General features: G+C 41.8%; 1 protein-coding gene across 1 annotated transcript in view; it reads left to right on the top strand.

Moving 5' to 3' along the window:
* The window catches only part of SPTLC2 (serine palmitoyltransferase long chain base subunit 2), a gene marked incomplete at both ends in the record, with an annotated part of 106,099 nt that overhangs the window by 36,347 nt on the left and 50,707 nt on the right, over positions 1-19,045 (top strand). Inside the window, 3 exons of the mRNA XM_080708258.1 lie at positions 6,282-6,436; positions 11,637-11,785; positions 14,288-14,412. Coding sequence (XP_080564384.1) covers positions 6,282-6,436; positions 11,637-11,785; positions 14,288-14,412 — 429 coding nt within the window. The remainder of the gene's footprint in view (positions 1-6,281; positions 6,437-11,636; positions 11,786-14,287; positions 14,413-19,045) is intronic.

Here is a 19,045-nt window from a genome sequence, read left to right as displayed (position 1 = left end):
TTCTTTAAGGACTGTGTAAACCAGGCGCAGTGATACACACCTGTAATCCCAGTAGTTGGGATGCTAAGACAGGAGGATTACTGATTCGAAGCCAGCCCCAGCAACTTTGCGAGGCTCTCAGCAACTTAGTGAGACCCTGTCTCAACAGAGCTGGGGGTGTGGCTCAGAGGTAGGAGGCCCTTGGGCTCCATCATCCTCGTAGCACAGGCACACACAAAAAGGACCATGTAAAGCCGGGCGTGGTGGCGCACGCTTGTAATCCCCCACGCTTGGGAGGCAGAGACAGGAGGATCGCGCTGGTTCGGAGCCAGCCTTGCTGGCTTAAGAGACCCTGTTTCCAAATAAAAATATAAAAATAGGTCTGGGAGTGTAGCCCGGACGTAGAAGGGCTTCCAGGAACCCCAGTACCACCAAAAAAAAAAAAAAAAAGGACCATGTAGTGACTGCTAGAGTTGGTTTGTCCTCCCAACATCTTATTTGGAAAATGGTCCACCCAGTTGCTGAGAGCCTCAACTACCTTAGAACCTGCGCGATCCTCCTGTCTCAGCCTCCCAAGTGCTGGGATTACAAGATGCGCCACCACGCCCAGCATATATCCCACAATTTTTTCCTCCTGCACATGGCATGGTAGGTCAAGGGGAGAACTTTAGATCATCTTCATGTTGAGAAGGCATTGGGACATTTCTGGACATCCTTTCTAAGCTTTTTATCCTACCAGCAAACAGTATTGTTTGCTGCAAATGTTCATGTTTAAGGGAAATTTTGCCCTTTGATGCATTGAGATTTGTGCCATCGTATGTTAGTCATATTCCCTGTGTTACAACAAAATACTTGAGATAAGCAACTTAAAAGGAGGAACTGTTAGTTCTAGCTCACAGTTTCAGAGGCTTCGCACACTTGAACACTTGATTGGCCTGTTGGCTATGTTGCTTTCAGGTCTGTGGTGAGGCTGAACATCATGGCAGGAAGCCGGGGTGAAGCAGAGCTGCAGCAAGGTATCTGGGAAGCTTAGAGAGGGCAGCTGGAGTCCTAATACTCCTTCAGGGCAGGCCCCGTGGCAAAGCTCCTCTAGAGCCCCACCTCCTTGCATCAGGCTGGCAACCAGGCCTTTCATGTAGGCCTTGGGATTCATTTAGGATCCAAACCGCACCACCACCGAAATAAATAAAAGTTAACTTATGCCGGGCGTGGTGGAGCACACTTGTATAACTTATGCCGGGAGTGGTGGAGCACACTTGTAATCCCCGTGCTTGGGAGGCAGAGACAGGAGGATTGTGCAGGTTCGAAGCCAGCCTTGCTGGCTTAAGAGACGCTGTTTCCAAATAAAAATATAAAATAGGTCTGGGAGTGTAGCCCAGAGGTAGAAGGGTTTCCAGGAACCCTGGTACCACCCCCCAAAAAAAAAATTATAATTGACATGGAGAATTCTTATTTAGGTTTCTGTTTGTTTACATTACTGGGGATTGTAATCCTGTACATGTAAATAAGTACTTTACTACTAAGCTATATCCAGCCCTCCCCCCTGCCTTTTTTGTGGTACTGGGGATTGAATCCAGGGGTTCTACCTCTGACCTATAACCAAGCCCTATTTTTCTTTCTTTCTTTCTTTCTTTCTTTCTTTCTTTCTTTCTTTCTTTCTTTCTTTCTTTCTTTTTTAATGTTTTCAGTATCGGGATGGAACTCGGGCATTCTACCTCTGAGCTGACCCAGCCCGATTTTTTATTCTTTATTATGAAATGGTCTCACTAAGTTGCGGAGGCTTCACTAAGTAGCTGAGGCTGGCCACAAACCTGCGATCCTCCTGTCTCAGCCTCCCAAGTACTGGAATTACAGGCATGCACCAACATGCCCGGCTTATGTTTTTATTTTTGAAACAGGATCTCGATGAGTTGCAAAGGGCCTCACTAAGTAGTTGAGGCTTTCTACAAACCACAATCCTCCAGTCTCAGCCTCCCAAATGCTGTGATTACAAGTGTGTGTGACGACTAGCTTCATTCAGCCCTTTTTAAAATTTAAATTTAACATTAGCTGGGTGTAGTGGCACTTGCTTGTAATCCCAGTACTTGAGAGGCTGACACACAGCCTGCCTTAGCCTCAGCTACTTAGTGAGGCCCTTTGCAAATCAGTGAGACCCTGCTTCAAAATAAAGAATAAAAAAGAGGGCTGGGGGTGTAGCTCAGAGGTGAATGCCCCTAGGTTCTATCCCCAGTACTGAAAAAAAAAAATATATATATATATAATATATATATATATATATATATATATATATATATATATATATATATATATAAGCTGGGTGTGGTGGTGCAGGCTTGTAACCTCAGCATTTGGGAAGCTAAGACAGGAGGATCACAGTGTTGCCCAGGCTGGCCTTGAACTTAACCATCTTCCTGCCTCAGCCTGCTGAGTAGCTGTGATTACAGGTATGTGCTGCTGTGCCTGCCCAATGCTGAGAATTTTTACTTAGCACTATTGCTAATATCAATAGTTTGGAATATTGCCAGACTTTTAAGTTTTAGCTATATCACTTAATAGTTGTATGACTTAGACGAATAATTTACATTTTATTCTTATCCATAAAATATTGGTAGCTTATTAAATATTTATTTCTCAATAGTAACTGTAGTGAATGTGCTACTAAAATTGTCTAGTTTAAGTATAGTTAACTGAAATCCTTGTAGGTCATTAAACAGGGAATTAAGTGTTTATAGTATTGGGGAGGGCTGGAGCAGTGAGGATGATAAAGCATTCCTTCCCCAACTAAGCAGCCACCCCAAATTAGGAAATGCCCTGCTGTGATGGGGGGATGGCCATTCATGCTCTTGAACACGAAATTTACTAGACTGTTGAAGTATTTCTTTGGTTTAGCAGCATCTCAGAATAAAGAGTTATTTGGCAGCTGGGTGTGGTGGTGTATGCTGTAATCCCAGCATTCCGGAGTCTGAGACCAGAGGATCAGGGTTCGCAGACAGCCTCAGCTACTTAGTGAGGCCCTCTGCAACTCAGTGAGACCCTGTTTCAAAATAAAGAGTAAAAAAATAGGGCAGGGGGTGTGGCTCGGAGGTCAAATGCCTCTGGGTTCCATCCCCAGACACGCAAAATAAGAAGTTGTGTAGCATTGGCATTAGGAGCATAGTCTAGAATTAGAAGACCTGGTTCAGTTTCCGGCTTTGTCTCCGCTAATTCCCTAACTGGAAAAGCCATTTAATCTTTCTGAAAATGGGAGACAGAATACTTGTGTAAGAAGTACAGAGATATTTAGGAATGTTGATAGATACATATGCATAAAGCACTTGGCAAGAATCTTTTAATCTTGTATAATCATGGACAGTTGTTGGAAAGTTGAAGCCAGGTGTGGGTGGTGCACACTTGCAATCCCAGTACTTAGGAAGCTGAGACAGGAGGATTGCAGGTTTGAAGCCAGCCTCAGCTACTTATAGAGGCTCTCAGCAACATAGTGAGACCTTGTCTCCAAATAAAAAATGAAATAGGTCTGGAAGTATAGTCCAGAGATAGAAAGCCCCTGGGTTCTATCCCCAGTACCATTTAAAAAAAAATGTTCGAAGGAAAGTTGACTCCTGAAGTGGTAGCATCCATCGCCCTTTCCCCGTGATCCTAAGGAAGGTCTGCATAGGCACTAAAGTAGGTGGCACCTATTTTTTAAGCAGTGGAGTATGTTTTCTAGAAGGCACATTGTAAACAGGCTTAATCCAAGGTTACTTATTGGCTAATTATTGAGTTGACTCTTGGTAAGGTCTTCAATGATCCCTAATCAGGGAATCTATGCATTTGAATTCTCTTGAGTTTAGAAGTTGCTTAATGAGTACTTGAAACCCAACAATCTAGCATGTAGTGTCAACTAGGTATTATTTTTCTACATTTTTGTGCTTTTGAAGGACCTTGGAAAGATTGTCCATGAGCCAGGCGTGGTGATGCGCTTATAATTCCTGTACTTGAGACAGGATTGCAGGTTGGCGGTCAGCCTCAGCAACATGGTGAAGCCCTCTGCAACTTAGTGAGACCCTGTTTCAAAATAAATATTAGTTTTGGTCTGACTAATGTCTTTTTTTTTTTTTTTTTTTTTTTTTTTGCGGGTCTGGGGATGGAACCCAGGGGCATTTGACCTCTGAGCTCCACCCCCTGACCTTTTTTTTTAGTCTTTATTTTTTCAAACAGGGTCTCACCAAGTTGCAGAGGACCTTACTAAGTAGCTGAGGCTGTCCACAAACCGTGATGCTCCGGTCTCAGCCTCCCGAATGCTGGGATTACAAGCGTGCGCCACCACGCCGGCTTGACTAATGTCATTTTAGAGTAATTAAACGAGGGAGGTGGGGTGGGGAATAAGTTCAGGGATAGTGAGGGTGTCATTGTTTGTAGAGAGAACTGCCTTGTTTTTAATGTATCCTAATTAAGAATTTAACATATATCAAATATTCACTAGGAGATATTTGAATAAATGAATGAAAAGATAAGCCCTTTTTAAATAGCCCTAGACTATTTAAAGTGTACAAGACATTTCTGGAAAACGGACACTTCTGTTGTCTAGAACAAGAATCCCAAATGAAATGCCTCTCCTGTCCTTTTTCTTGATTGCTAAGCTGCAGGGAATTTGGTTAGCTGCCCTTCAGATCTCTCTATCTAAACTTCTAAATATAGGCAAAGCAGCTGTCCTGGAACTTAGCTAGAGAGCAAAGGGAAGTAAAACTTTGGCCTCATTCCCTGCCTTCTGCCATTCTGTCCTACCTGCTTTTGGTCTCTGGCAACCCCGGCTGTGACTGCTTCTTAGCCTGTGCTAGTATGTCCTGCCTCGAGGGCTTCATTGTCCTTTGTGGCTGTGAGGAGATGGTGATCCGTGGCCGTGGAGTAGTGCTCAGGCCGTGGAGTAGTGCTCAGTCCGACCTGTTCCTCCCTCCTAAGCACAGACAGCCTTGGCACTGATTTTCCTGGTTTACCCATGGTGAAGTGTGGAGGTATGCCTCCTTCTACATCTCAGACCTTTTCTGTCTTGGAGTTTCGTAACTCTTCTGGAATCTGGACCAGTTCTTTTCTGATGTATAGTAAAAACAAAAAGTACTGTTCTTTGTTGCTAATAAGGATTTTCTGAGGAAATGGTTCTTTTAAGTATTTGAGTTAATACCTTACACATTAATGTGCAGTGCTAAAAAGGTGATTGAGCCGGGCGTGGTGGCACACGCTTGTAATCCTAGTACTTGAGAGGCTGAGACCGGAGGATCCAGGTTCATGGACAGCCTCAGCTACTTAGTAAGGCCCTCCGCAACTCAGTGAGACCCAACTCAGTGAGACCCGTTTCAAAATAAAGAATAAAAGAGAGGGCCAGGGTGGAGCTCAGAGGTAGAATGCCCCTGGGTTAAATTCCCAGTGCTGAAAAAAAAAAGTAATTGATGAAAACTATCTTTTCAAAATGAGATCCATACTGTGGTTGATTAGAAGAGTTCTGTTACCTCATTTGATGATAGTTTGAAACTGGTTGGAGACAACTTGCTTGTTTTTCTTTTTTCTTTTCTTTTCCTTTCTTTTTCTTTTTTTTCTTTTTTTGCCATACTGAGGATAAAACCCAGGGGCATTCTACCTCTGAGTTACACTCCCAGCCCTAATTTGTATTCTCTATTTTGAGACGGTCTCACTGAGCTGTGCAGGGCCTCACTACGCAGCCGAGGCTGGCCATGGACTTGGATGTTCCTATCTCAGCCTCTCAAGTACTGGGGTTACAAGCGTTGCATCTCCACGCGTGGTTAAGGGAAAACATCTAATGATAGAATTGTCCTACTAAATTTTATTCTTATGAGGCCTGCTTTACAAAGTACATTTCTTGATTACTTATTCATGTAGTCAATTATTTAAAACCATGTATCATCAGTTAGCCATCAAAGTTGAGTGACTTTTACCTGATTAATAAGAGTTGTATTAAAATAAATATTTATTTCTCTCCTGATAAATCAGTTAAGTAAATATAACTGACCTTTCATTCTCAGGCATTCTTTTTTTTTGGTAGTACTGGGGTTCCTGGAAGCCCTTCTACCTCCGGGTTACACTCCCAGACCTATTTTATATATATATATTTTTATTTGGAAACAGGGTCTCTTAAGCCAGCACGGCTGGCTTCGAACCTGCGCGATCCTCCTGTCTCCGCCTCCCAAACCCGGGGATTACAAGCGTGCGCCACCATGCCCGGCTCAGGCATTCTTGAAGTATGAAAAGGGAAGTTATGAAATTTGTTCTTAAAGTAATTCATTTAAATTGATAGCACATTTTGTTGGCAGGACTTTGTGTCGTTGTATCAAGATTTTGAAAATTTCTATACAAGGAACCTCTACATGAGAATAAGAGATAATTGGAATCGACCCATCTGCAGTGTGCCAGGAGCCAAGGTGGACATCATGGAGAGGCAGTCTCATGATTACAACTGGTCATTCAAGTGAGTTTCTGTTGGGAAATTACTTCTTAACAATAACAAAAGAATTTCTTCCCTTGAGTAAATATTGCAAACTGAATATTTGCTCAAAACAGGAGTAGCAGTTAAGGATTCAAAATACAGTATAATTTCCTTGTATATTCATTATAATGGAATTTTTTTTATGGTACTGGGGATTGAACAAACGGAGCACTTTGCCTCTGAACTATACCCCAGCCCTATTTTATTATTTTATTGTGTATGATACTGGGGTTAGAATCCAGGGGAATTCTACCTTTGAGCTACACCCCCAGCTCTGTTTTATTTTTATTTAGAAACAAGGTCTCACTAAGTTGCTGAGAGTCTCACTGCTTGCTGAGACTGTCCTCAAACCTGTGACCCTCAGCTTCCCAAGTACTTGGATTACAAGCATGCCCCACCATGCCTGGCTTATTTTTTAATTTTTTTTTATTATTTTGGTGGTACTGGGGTTCCTGGAAGCCCTTCTACCTCTGGGCTACACTCCCAGACCTATTTTTTATATTTTTATTTGGAAACAGGGTCTCTTAAGCCAGCGCGGCTGCCTTCGAACCTGCGCGATCCTCCTGTCTCCGCCTCCCAAGCGCGGGGATTACAAGCGTGCGCCACCACGCCCGGCGTATTTTTATTTTTTTATAATGTGCTTTTATTGGTGCATCATAGTGTCACATCATAATGTAAATCATGTTGACAGTGACATGCATGCAACACTTGGTTCTCCCTCTCTTATTTTTTATTTTTAATTTTTTTAATTTTTGTGGTACTGGGGATGGAACCCAGAGGCTTTCTAACTCCGGGCTATACTCCCAGCCCTATTTTATATTTTATTTGGAAACAGGGTCTCACTAAGTTGCTGAGAGCCTCACTAAGTAGCTGAGACTGGCTTTAAACCTGTTCAATCCTCATGTCTCAGCCTCCCAAGTGCTGGGATTACAAGCGTGCACCACCATGCCCGGTTTATTTTTTATTTTGAAGCATGGTCTCATTAAATTGTGGAGGGCCTCACTAAGTTGCTAAGGCTCGCTATGAACCTGTGATCCTCCTGTCTCAAGTCTTCATGGTACTAGGATTATAGGCATGTGCCACCACACTCAGCTTTTATGGTCTCTTTAAATTTTTAATAATAATTATTATTACTACTACTACTACTACTACTACTACTACTACTACTACTATTTTGGTAGTGCCAGGGTCTCATGCATGCTAGGCAAGTGTTCTACCACTGAGCATACCCCCAGTCCTAATGAGATTTTCTTTCTTTTTGGTACTGAAGGTTGAACCCAGAGTCATTCTACCTCCAAGCCATACTCCCAGCCCTATTTTATTTATTTTTATTTTTATTTCTTTACTTATTTTTTACAGGTCTGGGGATGGAACCCAGGGGCATTCGACCTCTGAGCTATACCCCCTGCCCTAGTTTTAATTCTTTATTTTGAAACAGGGTCTCACTGAGTTGCAAAGAGCCTCACTAAGAGCTGAGTCTGTCTGCGAACCGCGATCCTCTGGTTTAGGCCTCCCAAATGGTGGGATTACAAGCATGCACCACCAGGTCCAGCTCCTACTTTATTTTTTATTTGAAACAGAGTCTTGCTAGGCTGCTAAGGCTGGCCTTGAACTTGCTATCCTCCTGTCTTAGCCTCCCAAATTACTGGGATTACAGGTATATGCCACTATACCTTACCAAAATTTTAAAAATATATTTTTATTACATTTGGAATATGATTGAGAACAAAATTTGTCTTATTTAAAATAATGAAAAACTGTCCTTATGCCACTTAATAGAATCAAGTATCTGAATTTGTGTTTATTTTGATTTCTCTAATGATTAAAGGTTAAGTGGAATGTTTTTTACTCAAAGTTTTGAATAATTTTAGAAAGCTGTTTATAGTCCTTTTTCTATTTTCTTTCTGGGGCTTGAACCCAAGGGGTTTCTGCTCCTGAGTTAACCCCTCCCCTGCTCTTTTTATTTTGAAACAGGGTCTCAGTTAGTTACAGTTCCCCGGGCTTTAACCTGTGATTCTTCTCTCACCTCCCAAGTACTGGGATTACAGGCTTGTGCCACCACCCCTGGATAAAAGCTTTTTATATTCTTTTTTTGGTTTGGTTTGGTTCGTTTTTGTTTGTTTGTTTTTTAAGTGGTACTGGGGTTCCTGGAAACCCTTCTACCTCTGGGCTACACTCCCAGACCTATTTTTAAAATTTGGAAACAGAGTCTCTTAAGCCAGCGCGGCTGGCTTTGAAACTATGGGGTCCTCCTGTCTCCGCCTCCCAAGCGCGGGGATTACAAGCATGCGCCACCACACCCGGCTGTTTTGTTTTATTGCAGTACTAGGGATGGAACCCAGGGGTATTCTACCTTCGAGCTTCGAGCTACACTCCCAGCCCTATTTTTATTCTTTATTTTGAAACAGGGTCTCACCGAGTTGCTGAGGGCCTCACTAAGTAGCTGAGGCTGTCCGCAAACCTCAGTCCTCCTCTCTCAGCCTTCCAAATGCTGGAATTACAAGTGTGCACCACTACACCTGGCAACTTTTTATATTCTTAACATTTTATTACATCATTATTTACCATTTTTTTTCCCTTTTTGGTGGTACTAGGGTTCCTGGGAGCCCTTCTACCTCCGGGCTACACTCACAGACCTATTTTATATTTTTGAAACAGGGTCTCTTACGCCAGCACGACTGGCTTCGAACGATCCTCCTGTCTCCGCCTCCCAAGCGCGGGGATTACAAGCGTGCGCCACCACGCCCGGCCATTATTTACCATTTTAAAATAAAATATAATCTCAGCTCTTTGGGAGGCTGAGGCAGGAGGATTTTAAGTTTGAAGCCAGCCTTAGCAATTTATTGATACCCTAACTCCAAATAATCAGTGTGAAGAACTGGAGGATCCCTGGGTTAAAATCTCAGGACTGCAAAAGAAGAAAAAACAAAACAAAAATAATGTAGATAAACTGAAAGTTTCCCATGTTCACTAACCTGTCGCCTGTAAATCTACTACCCCACAAATCTTCCTTCACTATCCAGAGGTGACCATTGTTATCACTTTATTTTGTATTCCTCCAGATGTTTTCTATGAGGTATGTATGTATTGTATCTTTTGGAGTTGTATACAGGTACTCTTTTGTTTAAAAAATGAGATCAGCCGATTGTGGTAGCACATGCTTGTAATCCCAGCACTTGGGAGGCTGAGACATGAGGTTTGCACAGGTTAAAAGCCAGCTTCAGCTCCTTAGTGAGGCTTTCAGCAACTTAGTGACCCTGTTTCCAAATAAAGTATAAAATCAGTCTGGGAGTATAGCCTGTAGGTAGAAAAGCCCCTGGGTCCCATCCCCAGTAACACACACACACACACACACACACACACACACACACACACACACACAAATGAGATCATACTGTATAAGCTGTTTTACATTTGTGTTTTTGTTTTATGTGGATCTGGGAAATGGCATGAACCAGGACTTTGTGCATACCAGGTACTTGCTCTACCATGGAGATACACACCCGGTTCTACTACTGTTGGCTTTTGTTGGGGGCGGGTACTGGATATTCTGCCTCCAAGCTAAATCCACAGCCCTTTTTATTTTGAAACAAGGTCTCACTGTCTCTGAGGCCATCCTCAAATCCACAATTCTGTTGTCTAAACTTCCCAAGTACTGAGATTACAGGCATATGCTATCATACCCAGCTTGCTTTGCTTCTTTTATTTGCTAACATGTTGGTAAGATCATTTCATGTGACTATTCACAGCAATTTCTTTATTTGTAGTGACTCCCTAGTATTCTACAATATACAAGTGTCATGGTTTAGGCCATCGGGCTTAAATCTTTCTGTATTGTGAGGTGTGGTGGAGTACGCTTGTAATCCCAGTGCTTGGGAGGCTGAGACAGGAGGATCACATAGGTTCAAAGCCAGCCTCAGGTACTTAGTGAGACTCTGTTTCCAAATAAAGTATAAAATAGGTCTGGGAGTATAGCCCCGAGGTAGAAAAGCCCCTGGGTACCACCCCCAGTACACCACACACACACACACACACACACACACACACACACACACACACATAAATATAAATAAATAAAATAAATCTTTCTGTGTTGATAACCCCAAATTCCTGGAAGTTAAAGCAGTAGCAGTTTATTTCTTTTCTGTACTTACTGTCCTCTGAATCAGTTTTCTTTCCTAGGGGCCCAGGGTGATTGAGCTTCCAAGTAGAAAGTCACAAGTACCTGAGCCTAGCAGAGGGATGTGGCAAATTGTGGTTCGTTCTCTCTCTCTCTCTCTCTCTCTCTCTCTCTCTCTCTCTCTCTCTCCTTTTCTTTTTTCTTTCTTTCTTTCTTTCTTTCTTTCTTTCTTTTTTTTTTTTTTTGCAGTACTAGGGACATTCTACCTCTGAGCTACACCCCCAGCCCTATTTTTTATTTTGAAACAGGGTCTCACTGAGTTGCAAAGAGCCTCACTAAGTTCAGCTGAGGCTGTCCATGAACTGCAATCCTCCTGTCTCAGCATCTCAATTACTGGGATTATAAGCGTGCACCACCACACCTGGTTTGTGGTGGCTTTTAAAGGATCTTCATGTATATCCTCATGTGTGGAAATTGCTTAGTCTGCGTATGTGTATTTTTCAATAGACAAGTACTACCAAATCCCACCCCCCCTCAATAAAACCCCAAGAAACCTGAAATTCCTTTTTTTGTATGTGGTACTGGGAATTGAACCCAGGGGACTTCTACTATTGAGCTACATCCCACATCCCAGTTCTTTTCTTTTTTTTTTAGTACCTGGGTTGGAACCCAGGGTCATTCTACCTCTAAGATACATCCCCAAATCTCCAACCCTATTTTTTTATTCTTTATTTTGAAACAGGGTCTCACTGAGTTGCAAAGGACCTCACTAAATAGCTGAGGCTGTCCTCAAACCGCGATCCTCCTATCTCAGCCTCCCAAATGATGGGATTACAAGCATGTGCCACCATGCCTGGCTTTGAATATCAGTTTTTAGAATCATCATCTTTATTAATAAGTAAAATATGGCATTTTTTTGTTTCCTCCGTTTCTGTAGTTGGCAGTGACTTTCATCTCTTTGCTTCCCATACGTGGTGCTTCCTTTTATGTTACCAGTGCACTTGCTATCGCATTTATTAGAGTTGCTCATGAGTTTTATTGTTTTGTTATATTAAAACACAGGTACACAGGGAATATAATTAAAGGTGTTATAAACATGGGTTCCTACAACTATCTTGGATTTGCACGGAACACTGGATCATGTCAAGAAGCAGCTGCCAAAGTCCTAGAAGAGTATGGAGTTGGGGTTTGTAGCACTCGGCAGGAAATTGGTAAGTGGCTAGCGACTGCTGTCGATTCTTTTTTTTTTTTTTTTTTTTTTTAAAGTAAAACTGAGAATCGAACCTGAACCTGGGCATTTACCTCCAAGCTACACTAACAGCTCAATTCTTTTTTTTTACTTCTTATTTTGAAACAGGGTCTCTCACTAAGTTGTAGAGGGCCTCACGAAGTAACTAAGGCTGTCCATAAACCTGTAATCCGCCTGTCTCAGCCTCCTAAATACTGGGATTACAAGAGTGTGCTGCCATACCCAGCTCCCTGCTTTTGATTCTTAACTCAGGAGTGTGTGATTCTGATACTGATACAGAGGTAGAGGGTTTTTGTTTTGTTTTGTTTTGTTTTGGGTGGTACTGGGGATAGAACTCAGGGGCATTTTACCTCTGAGCTACACTCCCAGCCCTATTTTTTATTCTTTATTTTGAAACAGGTTCTCACCAAGTTGCAAAGGGCCTCATTAAGTAGCTAAGGCTGTCCTTGAACCCAGATCCTCCTGTCTCAGCCTCCCAAATGCAGGGATTACAAACATGTGCCACCACGCCTGGCTCAGAGCTAGAGTTTTAAGTATTTAAACACTTAACTTTGCTCTGTATTTTATTTTATTTTTATTTTTTGTGGTACTGCAGATGGAACCTAGGAGCATTCTACCTCAGAGCTGTACCCCCAGACCTATTTTATTCTTTATTTTAAAACAAGGTCTCACTAAGTTGCAGAGGACTTCAAAAATTGCTGAGGTTGACATCCTCTTGTCTTAGCCCCCTAAGTACTAGGATCACAAGGGTGTACCACCATGCACAACTCTATATTTTATTTATTTATTTATTTATTTATTTATTTATTTATTTATTTACTTACTTACTTATTTATTTATTTATTTATTATTTCAGACTGGGACTGAACCTAGGGGTGTTCTAGCTCAGAGATACATGCCCAGCCCTTTTTAAATTTTTTTTTTTCTTTTTGCAGTACTGGGAATTGAACCTAGGGGCATTCTATCTCCGAGCTACATCCCAGCCCCCCCCCCCCTTTTTATTCTTTATTTTGAAACAGGATCTCACTAAGTTGCGGAGGGTCTCACTAAAGTAGCTGAGGCTAGTTGTGAACCTGTGATCCTTCCTGTCTTAGCCTCCCAAGTACTGGGATTACAGTCGTGTGTTACCACTCCTGGCTTTTAATTTTTGATTTGTAACAGCCTTGCTACGTTGCTGAGACTGTCTTTGAATCTAGGATCCTTCTCTGACCTTCCAAGTACTGGGGTTACAGGAGTGCGCTACCACACCTAGTGGGTTGGATGATTTTAATGTTTACAGTTCATTTTAAGATGTGTTTCCCAGTATATTAAAGAGAATTCCCAAGTGAAACTCTGTAAAAAGGTTTAATTATAATTTAATAATTGCCATTTTATAGATCTGTTCTGAGAATTGAATAAGTTTTTTCATGTAAACCACTTGGAACATAGTAGATACCCATTAATGTAAATTTTTTATTGCTACAAGTCTATAAAATGTAGAGGATTTTAGTTCAAAGGAGGATTTCAGATTCTTCCATTTTGTTCTAGAGAACTGAATACTTTAGATATTATAGGGCAACTTATTGCTGTGAATCACCCAAAAACTTAGTAACAATACATCGACGATTCACTGTTAGTTCTTAGAGGCCTAGGTGCAAGTGCATTGGGGCAGCTTTTCCACGATCTCACGTGTTTCCAGGCAGTGGTGGCCCTGTGCCTGGCTGCCTCGTTCATGTTGCACCTGGGCTGGGATACCTGGGACTCTGATGCCTCCCGTGATACCAGCTTGGGCTTCTCAAGGCATGGTAGTCTCAGTCTTGTGTTTTTTGTGGCAGCAGGCTTTTCCCAGAGTAAGTGTGCAGAGATACCTGACTGAAGCTGGAATCCGTATTTGCCCCTTTTTCCCAGATCTAGAATATCCCTCATGCCTTCTTTTGTTGGTCAGAGCAAGTCAGGCTGGCCCAGATTTAAGGGCTATGAGGGTTAGACTCCACTTCTCAGTGCAAAGAGTAAGAAGGATTTGCATCCAGTTTAATATAAAAAATTAAAAGTAAAAGAATTGTATAGCTTTTTATATTTTCTTCCTCCCTCCCTTCCTTTCTTTCTTTCTTTCTTTCTTTCTTTCTTTATTTATTTATTTATTTATTTATTTATTTATTTTTGTGGTACTGGGAATAGAACCCGGGGTATTCTACCTCTGAGCTACACCCCAATCCTATTTTTAAGTCTTTATTTTGAAACAGGGTCTCACATAGACCCAATCAAAACTGGCATGAAGTTGTTGACAGTCCTCTTTCACCAAAGGTGCTGTATCTAAGTTTATTTAACTTTTGTGTTCTTTATAAGTTTTCATTGTTCATAATACTGACTCTTTCGTAGGAGTCAGAAAAGGTTACAGAACATAGATTGGCTTCTTTTTATAAAGTGCTAAATAGTTCTTAAATTCAAGATCTCATGATACTGACTTTGTAACTTTTTCACACAGGAAACCTAGACAAGCATGAAGAACTGGAGAAGCTGGTAGCAAGTTTCTTGGGAGTAGAAGCCGCTATGGCGTATGGCATGGGATTTGCAACAAATTCTATGAACATTCCTGCTCTTGTTGGCAAAGTAAGACAGTTCATTATTTATGAAAAATTTTTTTTTTTTTTTTTTTTTTTTTTTTTGGTGGTACTGGGGTTCCTGGAAGCCCTTCTACCTCCGGGCTACACTCCCAGACCTATTTTTTTATACATTTTTATTTTTGGAAACAGGGTCTCCTAAGCCAGCGTGGCTGACTTCGAACCTGCGTGATCCTCCTGTCTCCGCCTCCCAAGAGTGGGGATTACAAGCGTGCGCCACCACGCACGGCTTCTTTTTTGTTGTTGTTGTTGTTGTTGTTGCGGGTTTGGATGGAACCCAGGGGCATTTGACCTCCGAGCTACACCCCCTGCCCTATTTTTTCTTTTTTATTTTGAAACAGGGTCTCACTAAGTTGCAGAGGGCCTCACTAAGTAGCTGAGGCTGTCTGCAAACCACGATTCTCCAGTCTCAGCCTCCTGAATGCAGGGATTACAAGTGTGTGCCACCACACCCAGCTTTATGAAAATTCTTTTATACATCATCTTGTTTTGAAAAGCATTCAGAGCAATCCAAGAGGGTGTGTGTGTGTGTGTGTGTGTGTGTGTGTGTGTGTGTGTGGTACTGGGTGGAACCCAGGGGTACCGAATCTCTGAGCTACACCCCCAGCCCTATTTGTTATTCTTTATTTTGAAACAGGGTCTCACTGAGTTGCAAAGGGCCTCACTAAATAGCTGAGACTGTCCGCAAGCCACAATCCTCTGGTCTCAGCCTCCCAAATGCTGAGGTTACAAGTGTGCACCACCACTCCCAGCTTTTCAAGAACCATTATTAACTTTAAACTACACATAGTTTACCCTAAGACATTTCTATCACAGATTTTTAGAAAAGTATGGAACCTTGTATCATTTGGAGCTTTCTGGTATGATCCTTCCCTCTGCTGTTAGATGGCTTTTTCTTTCTTCATTTCTTACACAGTTTTGAAGGACGTCTCATAAATAAGAACTCCTAAGAAGCTAAAACTATGAAAGCATATTTCAGAAAGTTAATTAATAATTTTCATGCACAGTTACCCTAATATATTGGTGTGGTAGTACATGCAGTACTTGGGGAGCTAGCCATATTTGAGGCTAACCTCTGCAGTGTAGTGAGACTCTCAATAACCTAACAAGACCCTGTTTCAAAACAAAAAGTAAAAAGAGCAAGGGGTATATCTCAGAGGTAGAATGTCCCTGGGTTAATCCCAGTACCACAAAAAGAAAAGTATATTGGACATGTATCTATATATGTAGGCATATTTACACATATATCCTTCCATCCTGAGGGTAGAGCTTGTGAGGGAAAAAGTTAAGATACTTTGTAAATTGCATTTTAGCAGATTGGCAGTCAGTTTGAAAGGACCCTTGAGGTTTTTCTTGTCTTTTTTTTTTGTGTGGGTCTGGGGATGGAACCCAGGGTCATTCGACCTCCAAGCTACTTCCCCTGCCCTATTTTTTTATTCTTTATTTTGAAACTGGGTCTCACTGAGTTGCAGAGGGCCTCACTAAGTAGCCAAGGCTATCCTTGGACCACAATCCTCCTGTCTCAGCCTCACCAATGCTAGGATTACAAGTGTGCACCACCACACCCGGCTCCAGCCCTATTTTTTATTCTTTATTTTGAAACGGTCTCACTAAGTTGTGGAGGACCTCACTAAGTAGCTGAGGCTGGCAGCAAACCTGTGATCCTCCTGTCTCAGCCTCCCAAGTACTGTGATTACAAGAGAGGTTAAAAGTAAAAGGATGAACTGGGGGTAGTGGTGCATGCTTGTAATCCCACTACTTGGGAGGATGAAACAGGAGCATCCCAGGTTCAAGGACAACCTTAGTAACTTAGTGAGGCCTTTAGCAACTTAGTGTGACACTGTTTCAAAATAAAAAAATAAGCCAGGCGTTGGTGGTGCATGCTTGTAATCCCAGTACTTGGGAGGTTGAGACAGTAGGATCTGGGTTCGTGGACAGCCTCAGCTACTTAGTGAGACTCTTTGTAACTCAGTGAGACCCTGTTTCAAAATAAAGAATAAAAAATAGGGCAGGGGGTGTAGGTCAGAGGTAGAATGCCCCTGGGTTCCAACCCCAGTATTGCCATAAATAAATAAATAAATAAATAAATAAATAAATAAATAAATAAATGGGCTAGGATTGTAGTTCAGAGGTAAAACACCTCTGGATTCAATTACTAGCACCAAAAGTGGAAGACAGACAGACAGACAGACAGAGAGTGTGAGTGTGTGTGTGTTTGTGTGTGTGTGTGTGTGTGTGTGTGTGTGTGTGTGTGTGTGAGAGAGAGAGAGAGAGAGAGAGAGACAGACAGACAGAGACAGAGAGACAGAATGTGTGTGTGTGTCAGAGCTGGAGAGTCTGGGGATGTAGATCAGTGGTAAAGCACTTAACTTGTGTGCACGAGGGCCTAACTTTATGCTGGTAAATTCAACAACTTGAGTAAAATGGGCAAATTTCTTGAAAGATACAAATGTATAGTTCTTTCACTTCACATTGATTATAAGGTGTTGTTGCCAGGTGTGATGATACACACCTGTAATCCCAGCACTTGGAAGGCTGAGTGAGACAGGAGGCTCAAGGCCAGCCTCAGCAATTTAGCAAAACCCTGTTGTAATAAAAAAAATAGAGCTGGGAGTGTAGATCAAAGATAGAATGCTAGCCGGGCATGGCGCACACTTGTAATCCCAGCACTTGGGAGGCGGAGGCGGAGACAGGAGGATCGCGCAAGTTCAGTACCAGCCCCGCTGGCTTTAGGAGACCCTGTTTCCAAATAAAAAAATATAAAATAGGTCTGGGAGTGTAGCCTGGACATAGAAGGGTTTCCAGGAACCCCAGTACCACCAAAAAAAAAAAAAAAAAAAAAAAAGATAGAATGCTGTGAGTTCAGTCTCCAAAAGAAAAAAAACAAACACATACTGCCAGTATAAACCTAAAATTCCTACTCAATTTACATAATTTTTCGGTACTGGGGACAGAACCAGGCGCATTCTACCTCTGACCTACACCCCAAGCCTATTTTTTAATTTTCATTTTGAAACAAGTCTCACTGCGTTTCAGAGGGCCTCACTAAGTAGCTGAGTCTATCTGAGAACTGCGATCCTTCTGTCTCAGCCTTCTTCAAAATTTTTAATACCTAATCTTGCATTTTCTGTATGTTCACAGATCCTAACAAATTATCTAGAATTAGATTTCTCCTATACAGACATGGAAGGTACTACCTTAAAGAAGTATCTTCAGAGTCAAATGTAGAAATGCTAAGTATTTAATCTATTAAGGGTGGTAATGGCTCAACTTTTGGTTGAGCCATTCTTTGAACTTGGCACTGAATTTCTCCGTGAGGTGGTTGATGGTGCAGCTTAAAGGCAGAAAGGTCAGTATATTGATAGAGTGGTGCTGTGCAAGGAGCAGCTTTATGTTGAGTGACTCCCTTGTGACCATGCGTGTGACTCTGGGCAAGAGTTTTACTTCCTGACCCAGAGCTTCCTTGTATGAAAAGTAGAGGTGAAAATAGTACTTACCTCATAGGATTATTGTGACAGTGAAAAGTACTAATGCATTTAAACCTATTAATATTGCCTGAAGCATATTATACACTTAGATGTCAACTGCTGATATTTAATAGTCATATTATTTTTGAATCAAGGACATAATGGAATTTCATAAGTTAGAAGAAATAATCATTGATACATAGAAATTGTAAACCAGGCCATCTATAGAAAGAAGTGATAAAAAACTAAATGATATTTCAGGTTTTGCCAGGGGAAAAAAATTTATCTGGAAAGAGGAAAATAATTGTGTGCATTGGGAGGGCTCCCTTTAAAGTGCAGTGGAATGCCAAGAGTAGAAAGTAAAGAATATGAAGACTTGAAGAAGAGCAATCCAGCCTCTATTTTCCCCTAACTCCTGTCTTAGCCTCCCAAATGCTGAGATTACAAGTGTGCTGTCATCCCACCCGGCTTCCCCTAACTACTTGGGTTTTTGTTTTTTTTTAAGTTTAACTTTTTTTTTCAAACTTAAATATATACTTACAGAATAGCTACATAAGAGTACAGAGAGTTCTTATATACTAATCACTCAGCTTCTGTGTGTGTGTGTGTGTGTGTGTGTGTGTGTGTGTGTGTGTGTGTGTGTATTACTAGGGATTGAACCCAGGGGCGCGCGCGCGCGCGCGTGTGTGTGTGTGTGTGTGTGTGTGTGTGTGTGTGTTAGTTACTAGGGATTGAACCCAGGGGCGTTCCACCTCTGAGCTATACCCCCAGCCCTATTTCCTGTTTTCTTTTTCTTTTTAACAGTCTCACCAAGTTGTGGAGGGCCTTGCTATGTTGCCTAGACTGGCCACGAACCTGCAATCCTTCTGTTTTAGGATTGATGGTCTTACTAGGTTATGAGAGTCTCACTACTTGCTGAGACTGTCTTTGAACCTGTGATCTCCTGTTGTAGTCTCCCAAGAACTGGGATTACAAGCGTGGACCACCTTACTGGGATCTCCTGTTCCTTTTTAATTGCCAGATATAGTAGAGATACTTTGAGACCATATAAGTAATCTTTCTCATTAAACGCTTACCCACTAACTTAAATATGCATTTTGGCTCCTGCTTGTGGCAGCTGTTACTTTGGTGCTCTAATAGTGGTTTTTCTGTTTT

Source organism: Muscardinus avellanarius (assembly GCF_963383645.1).
Source record: "Muscardinus avellanarius genome assembly, chromosome: 12".
Lineage (NCBI taxonomy): Eukaryota > Metazoa > Chordata > Mammalia > Rodentia > Gliridae > Muscardinus > Muscardinus avellanarius.
The sequence above is the reverse complement of the archived record's forward strand: the minus strand, read 5'-3'. Positions and strand labels throughout refer to the sequence as shown.